The sequence below is a fragment of the Argentina silus genome, assembly GCF_951799395.1.
Source record: "Argentina silus genome assembly, chromosome: 2".
Taxonomy (NCBI): domain Eukaryota; kingdom Metazoa; phylum Chordata; class Actinopteri; order Argentiniformes; family Argentinidae; genus Argentina; species Argentina silus.
Window position 1 is genome coordinate 17,531,960 of NC_139656.1, and position 22,500 is coordinate 17,554,459.

At 43.7% G+C, this 22,500-nt stretch overlaps 1 protein-coding gene across 1 annotated transcript in view; it reads right to left on the minus strand.

The window, feature by feature from the left end:
- znf536 (zinc finger protein 536) overlaps positions 1-22,500 on the minus strand; it is a gene marked incomplete at both ends in the record, with an annotated part of 86,255 nt that overhangs the window by 30,495 nt on the left and 33,260 nt on the right. Inside the window, one exon of the mRNA XM_083665182.1 lies at positions 16,502-18,235. Within this exon, the coding sequence (XP_083521308.1) occupies positions 16,502-18,235 (1,734 nt within the window). The remainder of the gene's footprint in view (positions 1-16,501; positions 18,236-22,500) is intronic.

Below are 22,500 nucleotides of genomic sequence, written 5' to 3' on the forward strand. Positions count from 1 at the left end.
CCCCTGTGGATTCTGGGACAGCGAGGGCTGACGGGGGTGGCGTAGTCGGTTAGTCCCCGCCGCGTCGCCTCTGGGCACACTGTGTGCCACTAATGCCACCAGCTGCTGTGGCAGTGCTGCCCTATGTGAGAGGGAGCAGGGCCCTAGTCTCCTGGACATAAAAGGCTTAATGCGATAGGTAATTATGTAGTCTGATCTCACAGACAGGGGATTTAAGTGCTAACTATACCAGCAGTCTCCAGGAGACATGTATCAATGTGCCTATAAATAACCACACTGATACATACTGTAGAAAGATACTGTAGATAGATATAGATGGGTAGATAGACAGACAGACAGACAGACAGACAGACAGACAGACAGACAGACAGATAGACAGATAGACAGATAGATAGATAGATAGATAGATAGATAGATAGATAGATAGATAGATAGATAGATAGATAGATTTATGTCTTTATAGAAGAAGAAAACTCTTTAAACTTAGCATGTAGACCACCGAATGAACCAATGGTTTCATAGATATTCAGAGAAATGTGTTTTTTATTGGACTCAGATATTATACAGTTTCGAGGAGAAGATGGTAGACTTTTAAGTCCACAGACTGTCCCTTTGTGAAGTCAAGTGGAGTGTTTTCATGGCTGGGCGCCCCCCAGCACCCTCTCCCTCCCTCCTTTTTAACTCTCGTTGGCGTTTTTGACTGTTGATCCTCCTGAAGAGGACAGATCAAATATTCCACTCGAGTCAGAGCCTTCCGTTCTGGGCGTAGATATGATTGGGGTTGACGGACGGGCCTGGTTTGAAGTCTTAACAGACAGCGTTACTTTGATATCCGCACTCCCAGTGTATCACCAAAGACACAGGGAAGAGAGGAAGAGGGGGGTGGGGGGGGAGAACGAGAGAGATGAACAAAAGCATCTGTAGAGTGGTCAGGGCCAGCGGCAGCTTGAGTTGGAGGCTTTTTGAAGTTTACCCCCCCCCCCCCACACACACACACACACACCCACTCCCCTTTTCCCCAACAGCCCCCCTTGCCTCCTCGCTCTTCCTGGTTTCTGGTAGCACCCGTTGCTGACACAGGAAACCATAGTTCAAACCCACAAAGCGTTGTAGCCTATCTATCAAATTATCTTTCAGATCGCTATAAACACAATCATATTCCGATTAATTGTAATCATATACTGGATATATTTCCCTTTCCCTCAAAGGACTCTTTTAAGCCAAAACCAAGAAGTACAGTAAATGAAACACTGTCCAGTAAATCATAGCAAAGTGACATAGTACCCTCACTTAAATGTTACACTGTGTACTGTACAGTATGTACCACCGTGAGACCAAACAGATGTATTCTGTCACGGCAGGAATGAAAGAGTTAACCACATTTTTTCCTTCTTTTTTTTTTTTCTTTTCAAATGTCTCCCGCATAAACAGATTTTGTTGCTACTTAAAGTGGGCTCAAAATTAAAGCATATCATTTTACACACATATTGCATGCATATTACGGAGCCCCAGCTGCCCGTGTGCTGCTCTTAAGAGCCATATGATTAAGTTAGGGGGGATATCAGATAAGATTTAAGCCTCCCCTCCTCATGGGCTCCCCTTTGCATTTTACAGGGAACTTATTAAATGGGGAAAATGACATTATTTTTTCTGAGTGTATGTGTAATTATTGCCACACACCTGTGACTCCTGCCATCTTCGACAGGATGAGAGGAGAGAAGAGAGAGGGCGAGACAGAGGGAAAGAGAGAGAGATGTCGTTCGGAGCAGCGGGAGTTCTCATTTCAAAAAAAGAGAGGAAAACAGAGAGCTTGTTAATCAGAGTCTTTCTGTCACTCGCAGTACACTGATATCCTAATGATTCACACACAGCCAATGACATCACAACCCCCTGATGGGGAGACATCTTTCAGCAGTTCCAACCACGCAGCAGAAAGGAAAAGAGAGCCTAACGTGACTCTTTAACAGTGGACAAGAGCTATGTTGAGACGATCGACTAAAAGTACTGTACTGAGTACTGTAGGGGGAAAGAGTGCAAAGAAGTCTTCCAAATCTATCTGTACATCATTCCCGAATTGGCAGTCCCTTTATTTGAACACAACGTTTCTCCAAAAACACAGATTTAGTATTCAAAGCCAAGTATTTTTTATTTTTTTCCTTTTCCTTTCTTTTTTGAAGGACCACCCTGAGGAAGGCAGCATGTGAAATAGCACTCAGACGACAAAAGGAAATTACCTATTAAGATGGGAGAAATGATCCTCCTTTAGCCTCACTCCAAAAAGTGACTCACAATGTTGTAATTGTTTACCTTTGACACTGACCATAATTCTCCTTCATTGGGCTGTAACAGAATATTTCAGCAACCCTTTCAGAAGCCATGCACTCGATGTTCTCTCCATCTTTCCAGGGCACCAGGGCCTCAAAATGTCATCACATCCTTTTAGACACTCTCTGTCAACACACACCCTAGTGTGACCACATAAGAAAGATACAGTAAGAAGACAAAAAGGGGGAAAAAAGGAAAATCTAAATAAATCTGAAAGAACAAAGTCTTATAGTCTAGTCTTGTTGATATATATCGCGTATTGCCTGGGTCACTTAGTATGACCTTTTTTCATCAACCGATTTTTATGAACGGAATAGAGTTGTTTGTCTTTCATTTGACATTTTGGATTGGGTGTGAGTAAGAACTAACCACGTCAATGTTTTACTGTCAATCCCGCTTTCCTGTACAGATTTAAAAACAGAGGAAATAGCAGGGTTTTTTGGTGTAATGTTTTAATACAAAGCAGATGGTTGCAGATGTAGGGCCTTGCCATGGTGGTGACATGTCTTTAATATTTTAGAGTGGTCTTGCTGTAAATGTTGAAGCAGCTGTTTCCTCCTGTTGTAAATTTTGAGTTTTAATTCATGATTGACAGCTATTGGATTTACTGTAAATTACAGAAATGAATATGGAGGTGATGAAAAGACTGGGGTGGGTGAGGAGAGGGGGGGGGGGCTCTGATGCTGTTTGGCGCTGAATATATTTACCCCTGCCCAAACCCTCTGTGTTTATTTTCTACTTTTTCTATTTTTTAAACCACTGAGCCACAGCCTGTTTAAACACGCAGCTGTGTATCTAGGTCTATATGCACTGATATTCAAATGTACATGAATATTGAAATAAAAGCGAGGATGGAAAGAATGAGGTGATGGGTGGGGGGGGGGGGGGGGGGGGGGGGGTTATATTTGTATGTGTTTGTTTAGCTGCTGTTCGTTTAGTTTTAATGTCAGCCGCAAGAACAGTTCCCCTGATGCTCATGGTAGAGGTGATTGTCATCAATTCGCATCTTGGCATTTAAACCACCTGCTTCAAATACACGTATTTGAAATGCAAATAAACTGCATATGCCCAGACAAATTAAAAAACATGGGGAGTAAACACTTTTGAAGTCATAAGTTTTCACCATTTTTTCATCGGGGAGTTGCACTGTCAAATGTTCTTTTCCTTGAGAAGGCAATGCAGACAGATAATGCTTTTCACAGCAGAACTGCATAATACTAAGTGATTATATATATATATATATATTTATGGTTTGTTCACAAGAAATAGAGAGAGGTTCTTTTTTATCATATTGTGAGCTCAATTGTTGTGTTCGATTAAGTGTTATTTTTTTACTCCACAGACACAGTGAGCAAATATACATTTCTTTTGTTTTTTGCCTTCTGACGCTACTGTTATTTAAACATCAATAGCCATACATCTTCTTTAACGTTGACTCCCTCTCATATTGATATTTGTATATGATCATTACTTTTGCCCCCATATGCTTTGTCTTCCTGTGTCAGCTCCAAGGTGTATATCCAATACTGCTGCCTCTGCATTCAACACAAAAGCCAATGGTCCTAGTTCACTTCAATTCACTGTATCAGTGGATCCAGCACTCAACAGTATCATTGTGATAACATTATAGAGGACATACTGTATATAAATAAATGGAGCACATTTTTCATAAATTGTCTATTTAGACATGATCGTGTTGTTCTAACCAAATCAGGGCAGTGTCCCATTTTTGGGGAAAAGCTATTTCTATCCAGACCTAGTGAAATAGAATGCCATGATAAGGATGAGCTTTTTAATCAGGCAGATGGGGCAGTCAACAAACACTGGGTCTCATCATCATCATGATCATAACTATCATCATCATCCCCATCATCCGCATTGCCATCAAAACCATCTGATGAAACAACCATGATAGCTTCAAGCCAACAGTCTGGAACGTAGGCTCTACTTCTAAAACTTCAGGTAAAGCTGTGCTATACTTTCAAACAACAACAACAAAACAACTGAGAGAGACAGAGGAGGAAAGGAGAAGAAAACAAAACTTGCATCTGCTGCCCAACATCTCCTCTGTTCTTCGACTTTTGATAAAGTTGCTGAATGTTGTTTTTCAAATTAACGAGCAGGCTTTTCATTTTGTCAGATGAAGAGGAAGAAGAGGAGGAGGGGGGGTGGGAACAGTGTTGATCATGAAACAGATTCATTAGCGTTCCTGAGAAGCCCCGCACTCCTCCTCGTCTCTCTACTGTACGTCATGCACGCCACACCTTGCAAGCTTATTGATTCACTTAAATTACGGGCTGACAAGCTTGGGACATGGCAGGGATCGGCAGGGTTCTCTCCATGAAATGCCTGTCACTCCCGTTGACGAGCGCCACGCCAGCAGATGTGGGGCGATGTTGCCATGATTGTTCGCGGGCCTGTCAACAACGGCAGACAGAAGCCCTGACGAGGTGTTACCTAATTGTGTTTTAAAAAGTGATGACACCTCGTCTATTTCTCTCCCGGTACGTCTCTTAATGCAATTAAACATCTTAAAAAACAAGGTATGGAGGTGTTGTGAGGAATGGGGGCTGTAGAGTAGAGGGGGTGGGGGTGGGTGGGGGGGGGGAGGGGGTGGCTGCTGTATGCACGGACTACCTGCGGAGTGTAGGCATCCAAATGAGAACATAATAAGAACATCACAGAAAGAGGCTATTGTCTCAGAGATGACAACAACATTAGAAAGTCAGGTAATTAAAAAAAACGCACTTAGTGTTTTGTCAAAGTGGCCGTCACTGTTGAAGTTGAAGTTTAGCTGCATTTTTTCCCTCCATATTGCAAATAATGAGGCAGAAAAGACGACAAAAAAAGAAAACAATAACAACAACAAAATCAATCAAATTATTAAAATGAAAAGTTCTGTTCCGTCCTCAAGGACACTGAATTCTTGGGCATTCTGTTGTAGCTGTCCAGTAGGAGAAATGAGACACATCTTGGATGGGAAGCAAATGAGAGAGGAGGCGGTGGGGTTGGGGGTGGGGGGGGAGACACTGAAATAAACCCAACTCCCATCTGATGACCAGCTTGTCTATGATACTGAATCCCTGTCTTTTGCCAAGTTCTTGTGATAGAGAAACACGATAAGTGCAGATTTGAAAGATTTCTCTCAGGCCTTTGGAACAGTGCTGACAACATGTGTGCCATGAAAAATCAGGTGCTGTTTTGCGTCTCTCTTTACATGATAAGAAATCCTAACGCAAAAAAAGAGAAAAAAAAAGAGAAAAAAAAGAAGAAGGGGGAAAAAAAAGATATGGCATTCATCTTTTTTTTTTTTTTTTTTAAACAATTACAGGACAGATGATGCGGCCATCTTGAGATCGTTTGTCATCTGTCAGCCTCCGTTGACCTTGCAACAAACAGAGAGGAGTTGATATCATCTTTACAGAAAAAAGGAGCTCCGTTGTTTTTGGTAATAAAGACACATTTCGCCTTCCATTTGTGCTGCCAGTTAAAAGCGCACAAACATGGAAATCCATTATGGAACGCTACTTAAAAGTGTGACCAATCCTTGTTCAGTCAATTAGAGGCTGGAGTCTGAATATGATGTTTGTCTGTTAGCGTCTGCGGCATACAGATCAGCTAGGATTTTGATGATGGAGAGGGAGATTTGGTTTGCCTTTTTTTTGCAGGGGGAGAGATGGAAGGATGAGGAAGGGAGGGCAGTGCTGCCAAGCTCCGCTTATCTCCTTTCTTCTTCGCCTTTTTTTCATTTACAAAAGCATTAATGTGCACAGCTATGCGCTTTGCTATTGTTCTGTGTTTAAAAGCTTAAATAATGTGTTTGTAGAACTGGCAAATACTAGTGGCGTGGAGCTCGTCAAAAGCGTGTACTTTAAGTTGGTAGGAAAATAGGACACAAAGAGTGATATAAAGCGGTTAATAAGAGTGGTTTCCTAGAATGAGCTGGGATGAGGTTTCACATTAAAAAAGATTTATCTTAAAGTATGGTGTTAATCCACAGCTTAATCCCTCCACCCTTTTTTCCCTATCGAGTCTAATAAAAAACTATAAACCATAAAGTTCTTTCAATTTCTGGAAACTGGTGCATGCTGGGTCTGATTTTACAAGAAATTCTGGCCAATGAATCATCAAGCTCAGAATTCATCCTCATTGAGAAAGATATGTTTTCACAATATATAACTCAACAATGGGGAAAGTTTCAGATGGAGGGGAGACAAGAAATGATCAAAGCTAGTATGCATATTTATATGGTATGCAGTTAGACGGTTGTGAATACTTTGATTGTGATTAGTATGATGATGATGATGATGATGATGATGACGACGATGATGATGATGGTGGTGGTAGTGGTGATGATGACGATGACAGTGTTATATGTTTTATTGTTTTTGTTTACAGCATGTAAGTTAAGGCAGAATAGTCATTTCTGAGAAGAGTAGGGACCTGTACACATTACAGCATTACAGCTCAGTACAGTACAAGCTGCTTCAATGATGAAGCATATGGGCGTATGCAGACCTCAGCCCACTTCATAAATATTTTATTCATATTTCCTGTGTTAGTCTATGTGTGTGTGTGTGTGTGTGTGTGTGTGTGTGTGTGTGTGTGTGTGTGTGTGTGTGTGTGTGTTTGTGTGTGTGTGAGAGAGAGAGAGAGAGAGAGAGAGAGAGAGAGAGAGAGAGAGAGAGAGAGAGAGAGAGAGAGTTGTGTTTTTATTTTCTGGTTATAATTAAATCTCACAAGGTTTCCTTTCGGATTGCTAATCACATCCGCGAATCAAATACAGATTATGACAAAATACATTTCTTAAAGTTGTTCTTGCATAAGATTAAATCACAAATTAGTTAACTAAAGACAAAAACCCTATGAACTTTCTGATTTATTTACACTAGTGTGTATGTGTGTTTTTGTGCATTTGAGAGAGAGTGTGAGATATACAAAGAGGGAGAGAGAGAAACAGATTGATAGAGAGAGAAAGAGAGGGGGGAGAGAGAGAAAGAGAGGGGGGAGGGAGAGAAAGAGAGAGAGAGAGAAATAGGATCAAGGGCCAGTTATTAGGTTTGTCAGGAAACAAAAGCCCCACTGTTGGAGACAGCTTAAGCTGAGCAGTTACTGTACCTTTCAAAACTAATATGTAACCATATCTGTTTTAAAAGGACGATTCATATTACTGTGAATGCAGGAGAAAAGTTGTTCCCATCTCCCAAGCCCCAAGAAACTCGAGTAGTGTCCTAATGGCCCTCAATTGGAGGGTGGCCTTTTGTGGAGAGCATCGCATTTGAAAAGATGGAACATTACATTTTTGTAATGATGTAAAACATCTTCGGCTTTTTTGACAGGACAATGGCGCTTATTGTGCTTTATGGTAGCAGTGGCGACTCAAAGGTCATTTTGTATATGACTCCGCGGACAAGGGCAGCAGTGAATGAAAATTAGGTTATATGTGATCAACTAAGTTATTAATCAGATTAAAATGGATTCTCTATGCCTCCTATTTAACAAGGCTCAGGGAGAGGGAGAATACAAATGAGTAAGACTGAGAGAGAGAGAGAGAGAGAGAGAGAGAGAGAGAGAGAGAGGGAGGGAGGAAACAATAGAACACTGTTTACTTATTCAAAGAAGAATGTCATTGTTTCAGAGCTGAAATCATTGTCAGGAAAAGCAGGCGTTGACGGATATATATATATATATATATATATATGAACACTGTACTGTAAGTATACAGTAAATGTAAGCATATCTTTGAAAAAGCATCTGTCCTTGCTGTGCCTTACTCACAGCCTCATCCAGGTAACCTCTCTAATCCTGATTAAATTACTGTAATTAGAGCAACAACTACTGTAGTCCAACCCCCCCCCATATTTCCCTAATAAAACAATGCACCATTCTAAATCCAGTCTGTGGGATTTGCATGGAACAATACAGAAGGCGCGTGCTGTTTATATCCATCTCTACAGAGGAATTAAGTGCATTTTCCCAACAGCTAATGTTATGATGTTTTGGGCTTATTTTCTTTATACAGATTTTTTTATTTTTTTTAAATTCTGTTCTTCCGGAGAAGTTTTTTTATTTTTTCCTTCTTTTGATGTTTAAATCAAACATGCTTTAGTGGTCTGGTTCCTCCTTCACACGACAAGCACTACGGGAATAATGCAAGTTATTTGTCCTTAATTGCCACAGTACTTTTTTCAAACACTACCCTGTTGCTTATGTGTCTATATTTGTGTTATATTTTAGTTTTATTATCATCACCGTACAGGCACCACTGATGTGGAATATAAGAGGAAATAAAAGTTGACATAGTTTCTTCTTTTCTTTTCTTTTTTTCATTGTACCTGTTCTCCCTATCTCCCTTTTCTCCTCGGTGTCATTGAAGTTGCTGTGCATTCTCTCATTATGTGTTGTCTGGCGGTGTAAGTATGGTTATTATGTTTGTGTGCCTGTGTGGTGTACCTGCGCTCTCCCAGGAAGAGTTACTTTATCAGTACAACCCCTCTGAGGACGACATCTTACATCTCCAGGCGCCTTGGGAAGAGAACCCCCGCGCTAAAGAGGAAGATCTCAAATTGAACAAAGTCTACAGGAATGAGGAAAACAAATACCAAAATAACGAGATGGGAAGCAAAAGTCGTATCAAATATATTGGGTTGGAAGGCCAATTTATAACCCATTGTTTTATGTTTTGTGATATTGAATAAAATGCACGCAAATGAAAACACACACAAATGCACACGCACAAGCGCGCATATAAACACACACACACACACACACACACACACACACACACACACACACACACACACACACACACACACAAAACCATTACAGTATGAATGTGAACAGCTACTCTCTGCAACTCCCAAGAAACCCAGACTGGATCTTTTTTTCCCTGCCCCCTAAAATAATGAATAGAATAATTGTCATGTAGTTGTTAGCATCCGATATTCATTCTCCTTTTCTTTTCAGTGGGAACTTGATACTTCATTCACTGTACTTTCAGGAAATTATGTGGCCAATATCGTCAAGGTATTAGAGTGAGAATGAGAAGGGGGAAATATCAGGCTTTTCAAGGCCTTTCAGCGCAGAAGAGTTGATATGGAGAGAATTAGCAGGGGAAAATATTTTTAGAGATCTCACAGCTGCTAAGGGAGAGCAACAGGTACCATCCAGAGGGGGTTGACAACAGCTATTACAATTAATTGCTCTTTGAAACTAGTATTTGCACTGGTGAGTGACAAGGTGATAATTCACCTCCGCACAAGTTAAAATGGTAATATTGCACATGTGAAATAGCACCTCCGCTTCAGCCGTCAAACCCGTCATCTCGCACTGCACAATGCACAAAAAGAGTATTGCCAACACTGTCTGTCGCCTTGCAAGCTCTGAGAAACAGACGTCCTTTAGACAGGTTAATCATGGGAGAACTTTCCCCCTCCAGCAACATTAGAAAGGAAGGATTCCGTGGGTGTGGGAAAGTCTGGTCTCACGTATCGTAGTATCGTACCATAGTAGGGAGGAGGAGACAGCAGTAAAAGAGCAAGGCGTATACCAGGGTGGCCTATGGAGAGAGGTGTGTAGCTCCCATTTGGGTGGTTCAAACACTGTTCAAATACTTGGAAAATGCATTCTTACTTAAGCTGATCTGTCATGACTGGATGGGTGAAAGCTAAGTCATGGAACCCTTGCTAACACCTATCCTGTTGTGTTCAATCATTGATTACGGAGGAAATATGCTTTTTCAAAGCATTGGAACAGTGTACTGTTCTATACAGAGCTCTTGGTTGGGGGTCAGGTCGTCAACATAGGACAGGTTCTCATTCATACAAGGGCACAACATTAGTGTAAAACAGAATCTCACTGATCTGAGTAACCATCGATCAGAGCCAAGCAGTCATTTGTGGTTGTTAGTACACACACAGGCAATGAAGCAACTCAACCCTCCCTACTTGTCAAAGCTGTGTGGCTGTGTGTGTACGCGAGCACACTAACAAAGACAAAATTAATGGTAATTAGCCACCTGATGAGGACAGTATTATTGGCAATTATGAGGTTTCAACATATCGTAGAGTTTTAAGTGTGTGTGTGTGTGTGTGTGTGTGTGTGTGTGTGTGTGTGTGTGTGTGAGTGAGTGAGTGTGTGTCTGCTCAACATAAGAGAAAGGGGAGAAAATTAGACGCAAACAAAATCTAGATTTCTCTTTAATTTGCTGGGAATGCTGCTGTTACAGTATCTCTCGGTTTTCCTATGATAAAGAGTGTGTGTGTGTGTGTGTGTGTGTGTGTGTGTGTGTGTGTGTGTGTGTGCGTACGCGTTGCCGTTTGAACTGCTTTCTTCTTGACAGAGAAAGTAAAGGAGCTCTAATGCTAGCTATGATCCAGTACATCTGTGGGCTCCCTCAGTCTAGCAAAGGCACCATATGTTTTTAATTATCATAATAGCTTTAAAGAACCTGTTCATAGGGACCCACACATATGATCCTTTTATTACTCGGCTCTGCACTTCAGAGAGCCACACACATGTGTACACACACACACACACACACACACACACACACACACACACACACACACACACACACACACACACACACACACACACACACACACACACACACACACACACACACACACACACACACACACACACACACACACACAGGTCTGACAGGACCCAGAAGTACCACAGTCCCACGTCTGACCTCTACGGTCGTAGGTTCAAGTCCCACACAGGGAGGGCCGCCTTCAAACCTCTCCCTCTTGACAGAGATAATTGGCCACCAGTGACATGAACACTGCTACAACTAAGTAGACAACCCACCCCCACCGCCCACGCCCCCCACCCCCCCAGCTTTATTCTTCTGCAACCCCCCCCCCCCCCAAGAGAAAAAAAAAACTCCCATGTGCATAGACTAGCAGACCGCTGCTGTCAGAGAGAGGCTGTACCGAGGGCTAAAAATATCAGGAAAGGCTTGAATACATTTACGTTTTTTACATAGTTTGTGTTCCTAACACAAGCAATCTGTGTTTGCTGTTTCTTCTTTTTTGTCTCTCTCACTATCTCTCTCTCTCTCTGTCTCTCTCTCTCTCTTTAATTCTGTCTCTCTCTCTCTCTCTCCCTCCTCCACCTCCTCTAACTCCTGAACTTCCCGTGGTGAGAGCTTGGCATGAGACACTTGTGCGCTCCGCATCGTGAACATACTGCGTCGTTATTGGAGGGGCTTTGTAAATTGATAAACCCAACGGGCCACACGGTGGATTCACACTTCTTCTTTCCAGAAATATTTAAATAGACGATGATCCGTCTCCCTTGCTCACAGTACCTCTCTGTCAGTTATCTCTCTCTCCCTTCCTCCCTCCTTCCCCCTCCCTTTTCTCTGCATTTCCACCAGGGGGTGTTATACCACAGACACACACATACACACAGATACACACACAGACACACACACACACGCACACACACGCACACACACACAAACACATACACACAAATACAAACACACATCCCCAACCCTTATATCCATCCAGTGTCATTTCCAATCCTAACCATGGGTACAGTACATCTGCCTCAAATCACCCTCTGTACCAGCCCTGCATCTCTACAAGAAGTACGGGCATATGCCCTCAGTTCACGGTGATTTGGCTGGTACACCAAAGATGGTTGCCACGATCCACACATAAAGGGCTGTTGATTTAAATGGAAATTTGAATTGTATGAATTACAATTCGATGACACTTCCTCTCCTCAACCCCAGTATCTCTGCCCTCCCTGACCCTCATCACCCCGCTGAAAACAACTGCTGTCCTCCATGCCACTGGAATGTGTGGGTACGGTGGCAAAAGTACGGCAAGGGTGTAGCTGAGCTCCAGCACTCTTAGCAGTAAACTGATTTGAGGTTTGTGATGGATGACCTTGCAGGATGTCATACGGGTTGACACAGCAACATCCAATGACCCCGTTTTGCTGTATGACAGCATTTGTTAGCGACCCCCCCCCCCCACACCTTCAAAACACACTGAAGCTCACAATAGCAGAGAAAAGAGGGAGACCTAACTGTAAAACTCAGGTAAAACATTTTCATTTCCCATTTATTTGCGACGGCGAATTGTTGGTTCTCACTTGTACAACCTCTTGAAGCAGCCAAACAAGTCATTTTTCACGTGTACTAATGGGGTTGGAGCAGGCAAATCGGCACAACCATTTACCTAGCAATCATCAACAACAAACAACGCCGGCACCGTCAATGATAACAGCACAACAGCTACAGGGCAGCTGAGAGTGTCCTTGTGAAGAGACAGCAAGAGATACAAGTGAAGTGAGCATTGTATGGCTCTAGATATCTCTCTCACTTTCACTTTCCAGATCCATCTCTGTCTTCTATGAGAGGTGCTTCAACTGTGTGTTATGCTGTTTATTCACCAACCTCTCGAGCCCTATCCTAACCCACGCTGCCAATGACACCCCCTCTTCAGCCTGCCAATCTCAAGGTGATGAGGGACCAGGCCAACGTTAAAAGAAGGTTATGAAAGCATTGGGATTAGCCGTGACAGGGTTTATGGTGGGAGCACATCGGCGTGCTCGAAGTGGGATTGCTGGCATAGGTATTTCATAAATACTTTATGCACTGCTTATGAATGTGTTATGTATGAATTATGAATGTGTGAGGACAGTAGGCTATAGCACTATCCAGTAATAATGTATGGCTATAGATTAGGTTTTAATCATGGTCAAGTATTGATTATGTGAAACACATCCACACTGGCCGACCTCAACAGCAGCATCAGCCAATATCAATCTTAACACTTCACACTGTACCACAGTAACCAGAAACCTCCAACATGAGATTTCACAGAGACCGCAGTGACAATGGTTGATTTGTCATGTATGTGCATGTGTGTGTATGTGTGCTTGCACCCACGCTTGCGTGTGTGTGTGTGTGTGTGTGTGTGTGTGTGTGTGTGTGTGTGTGTGTGTGTGTGACCCTCCCCTTTCTCTGGGCATGCTAATGAAGAGAGAGACACTTTAGAGCGCACCGCTCTCCACCGTGCCCAGCCCATGTGCTCGACAGCCCAAATTCAGGGGAGAATTTCGATATTAATGATTTATGCTCTATTTGCATACAAACCTAATGCAAACCCACTTCAGATAATCACATTTTGCCGGTTCCGAATTGAATTTTCGCGACGGCTTGCCACCCCCACCCCCAAATAACTGTGGAGAATGTGTTCCTTGCAATTCCCCATGGGTGACCCCTCCACAAGGAGTTTAGGAGTGGATCAAGGGAAGGGTATGAGGGTCTATCTTGACAGACTCTGCTATTTTGTATAGGGTGGTTGAGTCTATTATCTTTGCACTATAAATATCCATGAAAAGTGTCTACCTTTAAGTGTATCTACTGTGACCTCCACACCGCACTATGTTCATCTGTCCTTGATGAAATAGAACACATTGTGAAATTTATTTGGGATGAGGATCATCAGGTTCTTCAAGCCTTTATTGACTGTTTACTGTATTCCTGTCACCTCTGCAAACTTGTGAGGTCTCCGAGCAGATGTTGCCAGGAGACAGAGCATTGTTGGGGGTGGAGTGAGACAGAGAGAGAGAGAGAGAGAGAGAGAGAGAGTAGGAGGAGAGGAGGGTCAGGCTTTGGCAGGCATCCATCCAGCTGTGCTTAGCTAGCTGAGAAACAGGGAGTGAGACAAAGAGGATGAGTGCACCTTAAGGGAAAATCTACCTCCTGATGGTGCTACTGTAGCACAGATGAGGGTGAGGGCTGGTCTAAGATGGTTAGTTAGGAGGACAGCCGATCATGTATTAGCCAGCCCATCTAGCTCTGTTACGTTAGCAGACAGTGACTCCTATCCTTGTACCGTACAGTGTTGTTGTGGCTGCTGAGGTGAGTGTAACACTAGACACTGAGAACTGCTGGCCTCCCTGAGAGGAGCTGGGTGCATATTTAGCAGGGGTGTAACAGAGTTGAGTGTTACGAGGTCAAGAGGGGCACACAGCTACACAGGGCCCTGGAGCGCTGACATGCTGCTCACCCAATCAGCCTCCAGTCTCCCCCGCTGGGGCAGGAAACATCACACTGTCACACACACACGCACGCACGCACGCACGCACGCACGCACGCACGCACGCACGCACGCACGCACGCACGCACGCACGCACGCACGCACACACACACACACACACACACACACACGAGCCACAGTGTGAGCTCTGATCTTATATGTTTAGTATGTAGTATGTAGAAGCACTATGAGCATAGATCTCTTATCTGTTATTAATTATCTTTGATGTCATCCAAAAGCTTTAAAGGGGTCATATGCATGCTACGAAATATCTATGCTACTGAGCTGTATGCTTAACAAGCTTAGCCCTCTTACAGTGAAACTCTGAGTTGAGCTAACACACACACACACACACACACACACACACACACACACACACACACACACACACACACACACACACATAAGAAAGCCTTTTGTTCCATAGACAAAGCCTTATCTAAAAAGGTCAGGCATTCTTAGTTGCAATGGAAAGGGACTACGTCACAAGGGTAGCTTTCAAATGCCTTTTGATTATAGGACATTTGGACACAAAAGCATTTACAGTGTAAGTCAAAATACCACTGATTAACATCACTGTGGGTGACCCTTTACGTTTATTAAATATGAATCATGTTCCATAACAACAGAGATAGTTTCTATGAAGGAAAGGTAAAAAAAAGCATGCAAAACTGTAATGTATTTATGAAATATTCAGAATATTCAGAATCCACTTGTGTGCCAGATCATTCTATCTGGCTGTAAAGTGGTTTTCAAACCAGTTTTAAACATCAGCTTTTCTCCTCAAAGTAGAACAACGTTGGCTAGGTACTGTGGTGCTGTGGTTAATCACAATATTTGAATATGATCTGGATTAATTATTGTGTAAGAAAGACAAAAACAGATCCTAAAACTAGTTGTCACAAATATAGTATTTTAGAGCATGCTGAAACTTCTGGGAAAAAAAAAACATCTGCTATTTCTTTGTCTTTTTAGCTAATACTAAATCAATTTGCAAAGAGATTGTTTTGCAAATAAAATAAAATATCAGTATTACAGTACAGTGCCATCCAATGTTTGCAGACTAGGAGCAGCGGTATCAACCTAAAGACTCTAAATCAATTCAGGTTGCTAGGGAGCACACCTCGGATACTGCATCCATGTGACATTTAATGAATATTATATTCAAGAAATGCAATATTGAATATTTATGTTGTGTATCTACTTAGAGTGTGATGCCACGAGTCAATCATTGATAACATATTATCAACAGTATATATATGGCCGGTTGAGTTGTGATAAATGGTACAGAGAGTGCTCGAATGTGTGGTTTTTCACTTATATCATACTCCTCTACTCTGTTTGGCCCTGTGCTTTACTGTACTGTGAGTCTCAACTTGAGGATTCTTTTTTCCCAGAGATTTGTATCACTGAAACTGCGAAAGGGCACTCAAAAAAAAAACCCCAGCGGTTTCAAGGAGCGCCTGTAACCTTAACAGAATCATGAAAGCTGACAGTTCATTTTTCACAGGGTCATAGATCTTTGGGTCTTATAAAGTAATGGGCTTTTGGGAGAGGCCTTTATGAGAAGCTAAGATAGTTAACCGCCGTGTGCTTGAGATGACATGGGAGCTGAGGTCCTGCTCTGAGGGAGACAGGATTATTCCCTGCCAACGGATGGAGGGAGTGGAGACACTACAGTATCTGTAATATAAACCAGTAATAAAGATTAATCTGTTGCTACTCACCACTCCAATAGCTTCTAAACTTGCTTGAAATAAGGTTGAAATCACTTTATAGCGAATCTTGGGATTTTTTTTGTGAGTTTTCTGTGTTGCGTTGTGAATGTCATGGCAAAGTTACTGTGCAGTGCATGTGTGTGTGTGTGTGTGTGTGTGTGTGTGTGTGTGTGTTCGCACATGCACAGGTTTTGTGTGCATGTGTCTCACATTGTTAAGAGAGTGTTTGCAAAAACAATAATAAATGTGTGTGTGTGTGTGTGTGTTTGTGAGTGTGGTTTGTGTGTTTGTCATTGTGCACGTGTGTGTGCTAGTGGATGCAGTAGGGATATAGGATCAAAGGCGGTGCCATGCAATGCAGGGCAGGGCAGGGTTACACTCACTTACCGGGTGTGTCTGGTCTCTTGATGCTGCTACCGCCTCCACTGTTTGAGCCGCTTCCAAGGCCGTTGAACGCTGCAAGGTTCTCCGAGCTGTAGGCCCTCAGGACGGACAGCATGTTCATCTGGTGTTCGAGATGGGCCTGTTCCGGCTTCAGCAGTCCCAGAGGGCCAGCAGCGGGAGATGAAAGGAGACCCAGGCCCTGCTGCCACTGCTTCTCCAGGGACTGAGGCTGGGGCTGGGGAGGGAGAGGACCCCCAGGCCCCATGGAGGCCCCAGCTCTCTGGGCTTCTCTAGCTGGGGATGACTCGGCGCCCTGTAACTGCTTAGGCATCTGATCACCGGTGCCACTGTCTCGGTCTTCCCCCTCCATCTCCATCCTATCATCTTCTTCCTCCTCCTCTTCTTCTTCGTCATCTTCATCGGACTGGGGCTGTGTATCTGGTGCAGCAGAGGAGGTCTCGGTGGCATGGCGCTCGGACGCCCTGCTTTCCACCTCATCTTCAAAATGACCATGGTCGTCTGCTTCCCCGCAGGAGGCCTTGTCGGAGAGGTCATCCCCAGCTGCACCTCCTCCTCCCTTGGTTTGCTGCGGCTCCAGGGCTGGGTCCAGACAAGGAGCTCCAAACCCCTGGAGGCCACCAGCAGCGGGGGCCCTCGGGCAGGAGCCATTGTACATGCCTCCGTACTGCTTGTAGAAGTCATTGGGGAAGGCGCCCATGCTGGCATGGGGCTCCATGTGATGGGGCCAGGCCGCCTGGCTCAGGTTCTGGTTCTTCTCCCTCTCCCCCTCTCTCTCTCTTCCGTCCTCCCTTTCAAAGAGGATCGAGCCTAGGCTAGTCTTCCCAGAGTGGGAGGCCTCTCCTTGGTACTCCTTGCCTTCCTTGCGCAGCTGCTTGGCCTTGCCCAGGTGGTTGGCCTGGAGGTGGAGGGCCATCAGCTCCACAGAGGCAGTGGTGAAGGAGCAGAAGAGGCAGCCATGCCACGCCACGTTGTCCTGGATGGTAACGGAGGAGCCGGGGAGGGAACCAGTCTCGGGCCTGACGGAGAGATCCAGGGGCTCGTACTGGGACCCGGGTTTGCCATCAGTAGGCTTGCTCTCAGCCTTATCCTCCCCAACGTCAGACCTCTTGGCTTTGGGCTCACCGCTCTCGAAGTAGTGCTGGCTCTGGAGATGATGACTCTCCCTCATCTCCTTCATCTCCTTCTCCTTCTTCAGGGAGCTCAGGACAAAGCTGTCCATGAAGGCCTGCAGAGAACCCTGGAAGTTGACTCCATTTCCCACCATGCTCTGGTAGGCCCGGCCCAGGTCAGTGAAGCTGGCGGGGCCATCGGCAATGGAGGGGCCCTCTGGGCTCTTCATGCTCTCAGAGGGCGTGTCCAGGCCATGGCGTTCCCTCTCCCGCTCTCTCTCCCGTTCTCTGTCCCTCTCACGCTCCCTAGGGGACATCATGCCAGGAGGTGCCCACTGATGCGGCATCAATGGACCCCCTCTGAAGTCCAGGCTGGAGGGCAGGCCCTTGAAGACCCCACCACGGAGGACGTCAGGACGAGCAAAGACACTACTGCCCTTGCCGTGCTCCTCCTTGTGCTGCTGCTCGGAGGAAGGGGCGTGGCCAGAGGAGGGGCCAACGCTGCCGCCGTTTTGCCGCTCGCGGTGGTGACGCTCAAGGTGGTACTTGAGAGAGGCGGACTGGGTGCCGGCGTAGTCGCAGTGAGGGCACCTGTAGGGCTTCTCTCCTGGATGAGAGAGAGAGAGAAAGAAAGAGAGAGAGAGAGGGAAAAGAGAATGGGAGAGAGAGGGAGAGGGAGAGGGAGAGGGAGAGAGAGAGAGAGAGAGAGAGAGAGAGAGAGAGAGAGAGAGAGAGAGAGAGAGAGAGGAAAAAACAATGAAAATCAACAACTGGAATGTCCGTGTTAACCAACATTCAACAACATTCTGCATTCAGCAAACAGCCTCCCCCCCATGCTCCGTTTGGGGATTGGCATCTGAATACGGGTCGATCCAGCTCGATCCAGCTCCGCCAAGTGAGCCATCACTCATGTCGACACAATAAAAACCATTTCACCATATGGCGCTTTCAGTCCACTTCAAGAGATAATATTTTCAGCTGACAACAAAACTGTCTACGATGTTATCTCTGTTTGCATGGGGGGGCTGGGGGGTTGGTGGTGTGGTCTCACTCTTGGCCTTGTTCGCTGTCAGGCCTCTGCCTTGGCGATGAGGCAGTGATTTCTCGGACGTTCTCTATTTGCAGTTTATCATGGGAAGCATAAATCATCATCCGCAGAACCCATTCCCACTAGAATGCATCTATGACCATTTGGGCCTGAATGTGGATGACAAAAACTCCCTTATTATGTAACTGAAAAGAGCTGAACTGACTCTAATGAGCAAGAATGTACTGTACATATGTTAAACATATGTAGGTATTTCTAGTTGTGAGACTGTGTTAGTGTTCCCTTCGAAGTCGCATAGAAATAGGAATAATTGACACTATATAGTATAGTAAGTACTAAGTAAGTGCATACTTGAAGAGTACAATATATATATATACATCCATATATTGAACACATATTGTACATATTCATACAGTTTATAATCTTGATTAAAGAACATAAGCATATTTTCACCAGGAAAGGATCTCATGTGGAATATGTTTCTGCACATATCTTGACAAAAATGCATCTTGCTAGTGATTGTAAATAGCTTGAAATAAAAGCCAGATTTGAAATCAATAAACAATGGGGTGGAAAAAGTCAAGAATAAAAGGATGTTTGTCAAGTATTGTGTGTGTGTGTGTGTGTGTGTGTGTGTGTGTGTGTGTGTGTGTGTGTGTGTGTGTGTGTGTATGTATAGTTATAAAATGTTTAGATTATACACATGGAAACCATTTTTAACCGAAAAAAATGTTGCATTGTTACGCAAGACTGAATTGAATGATTTAAGTCTCGCTCTGTAGTAAATCATGGATATAATTAGCAAATGGCATACTGCTCAAGTAATTTATCATTATTTGGAGGGCACCATTCCAGAAAAAGACTCTCGGATCTGCAGACCTACTGCACAGTTCCTAAATAAAGGGCCACAAACACAAACTCAATACAATATTGATACCAGAGAAGAAAAGAAGAAAGAAAGAGAGAGAGTGAGAGAGAGAGAGAGAGAGAGAGAGAGAGAGAGAGAGAGACTCGTTATTTTACACAAGAGCGAGTTTGAAGCATATATTTAAAATAAACCATGCGAGATGAGCTTTTAACCCAATAAGTGCTTATCCTCTAAGCAGGATAACAGGGGCTTGGGCTGATTTAATAAGGAAACGTCCCTGATACAAATGATCATTCTCAATTCCTTTAACTGGACAAAATGATATTCTAGGCTCAAAATTAGAGTGGAATTAGAGTGATCTGCTTTTTTCTTTTCTTGTTTTGTGAGGCTGTTAATGATCAAGGATGAAAATGGAGATTGGCGCCACTATCCAAATGATTAGGAAAAAAATACTGTATTTGCCTTATCTTGATATTAAGATATCTGAAATATAACATAACATAAGATATAATACATCTTGTATTAATGTACACATGTCTGGAAAACGTCTGTGTGTGTGTGTGTGTGTGTGTGTGTGTGTGTGTGTGTGTGTGTGTGTGTGTGTGTGTGTGTGCGTGTGTGCGTGTGTGGCTGTGGCTGTGGCTGCGGCTGTGTGTGTGTGTGTGTGTGTGTGTGTGTGTGTGTGTTTGCGTGGCTGTGTGTGTGGCTGTGTGTGTGTGTGGTTGTGTGTGTCTTTGTGGACCATTTGGACTCGCTAAGACATCTGCTCCATCATACGTCAGGGGCTTGTGTGACATCTGGGGAATATACTGTATCCTGCCTTGCAACATTACACACAATTTACTGCTAAAGGTCATTATGTACCCGTTAATCCACTTTTAATTGATATCAGCGCAAACAGCACAACCTCTCAGAAACGGAACAGATCTCCATGGCACAAAAGAAGGAAGTTAGTATTCGTCATTGTTTAGGATAGGAATTATATGTGTTATCACACTATAAATAATTCATACAATAGGGAAAACCAATTCAAATGACCACCTGCTCAAGGTACGAAGAGTATATAAAATCAGATCTTTTAAACATCTTTTAAACATGTGATTTTCAGGACCAGGGCAGTACAGTATGTACAGTCTAAACTTCTCTTGAAGCAGTTCTGCTAAAACTAATTTCATCTGGATTTGTATGATTTGTCACAGCTCCATAGTAACCACTCTGAATAAACACCCAGTGCCACTACAGAGGGGCAATTAAAAAAGTTAATAGATATGACATACTTTAAGATGAATTTCCATATGGTCTTACATAATGGTGAAAGGCAGTCACCAGTGGGATAAATGAGAGATTGAGCTCAAAGAACTGTTATTAAAATTCTATCTGGGTTAAACAGGGATCCCTTGAACATAAGCTATCAAAACAACTTCTACCCTTAACATCTCAAAGTTAAATAGCATGTAATCTCATAATCACATACAATATGGAAATACTGTATACAGCATGTCTATATTTTTGTCAGTTAGAAAAATGTGAGACAGTCAATTTATCAAGGCTGTTGGTAAGCAACACACTATGTTCCACTTATACACTTCCTAGATGTGTTAAACGCAGATTAACAAGTTAGTAAATCAAAAGTACTAGTAAGGAAAAGTGTTAGGGAAGCATGGTCACAAACCTGCTAATAAACAAAAGAAAAGGTGAGAGAGAGGAATGCAGAGAGGGAAGAAGGCAGAGAGAGAAAAAATGGGGAGAGAGAAAATGGGGAGAGAGAGAAATGGGGAGAGAGAGAAATGGAGAGAGAGAGAGAGAGAGAGAGAGAGAGAGAAATGGAGAGAGAGATCACGGGTCCCCATTGATTCATTCTGATTACAAGGTTAGGTTAAGGTTAAGTGACATGGGCAAGGCCTGACTTCTCTCCCTCTCTTTCTCTCTGTCCTCATTTACTAAAGGTGAGCGGAGGAAACTCTATGGGTTATTTCGCCCTAAAGTTATGCGTGGCCATTGTCAAGAGCAAGGACCTTTTTATTTTTTACACACAGCTGCTTACTGCTAAATACTGCCTTGTCCAGAAGGGGACAATCTGTGTCTCTAATTGCTGTCACTGAAGCCTAGATTCATTATGTGACTTTCCCATTAAAATGTGAGCATTAATTTGTATAATGAAATATCACCCACTGCAGTGTTCATTAACTGTGGCCCCACACTGTATGCAGCACAATGTTAGCTACCTAGAGAAACTGTGGTTAATTTCGCTAATGGATATTTTCCCACTCACTGTTCAAGAGGAAATTAATACTGTAACATTAGCTCTTTAACTTTTGGAGAATTCAAATTCACTTCATTCCTTTCAAGCGAATGTTAGCAAGTCATTAATCTAGCGTTTGTGTTGCACAATGCCGGAGCCACCTCTCTGTAAGCAATGCCACTGTGCCGTTCAAACTGAATTAGGATGAAGGGGTGCCTTTACTGTATGTCAATCGCTCAGAGCGAAGTCCATCCGATAACATATGAGTGATTTAAAAGTCACATCTTGTGGATGCATCAGCTGTATTTTGCAGTGTAAGTAAGTGGCCACGTTAGTTTGCGCTTCCGCAAAAGCCCTGGACAGCACTGCTGTGCTGAATGACTTAACAGAGGTTCTGGGATGAGGGCCTCTGTTTCCTCTCCACTGAAATATGGGCCTTCTGGGGACCCTTACTGTACCACTCAAAGCAGGCATAACTCAGTCTCCCCACTGTTTGGTAATGTATTCTCTCCCCCCCCCCCCCCCCCCCACCCCACCCCCCCACACTCCCCAACTGACAGTGAGGGTTTTCAGAGAGGCCTGTTGGAACCAGGTCTTAAGGTTGCTCCCTATGACCTGCATGTGCTATTTTACACAAGGATCCTAATTATGGCAAGAACACCAGCGCTCCCGCGCTACACTCCTCACTCACCCCGTTCCTTAATTCCCCTCTAG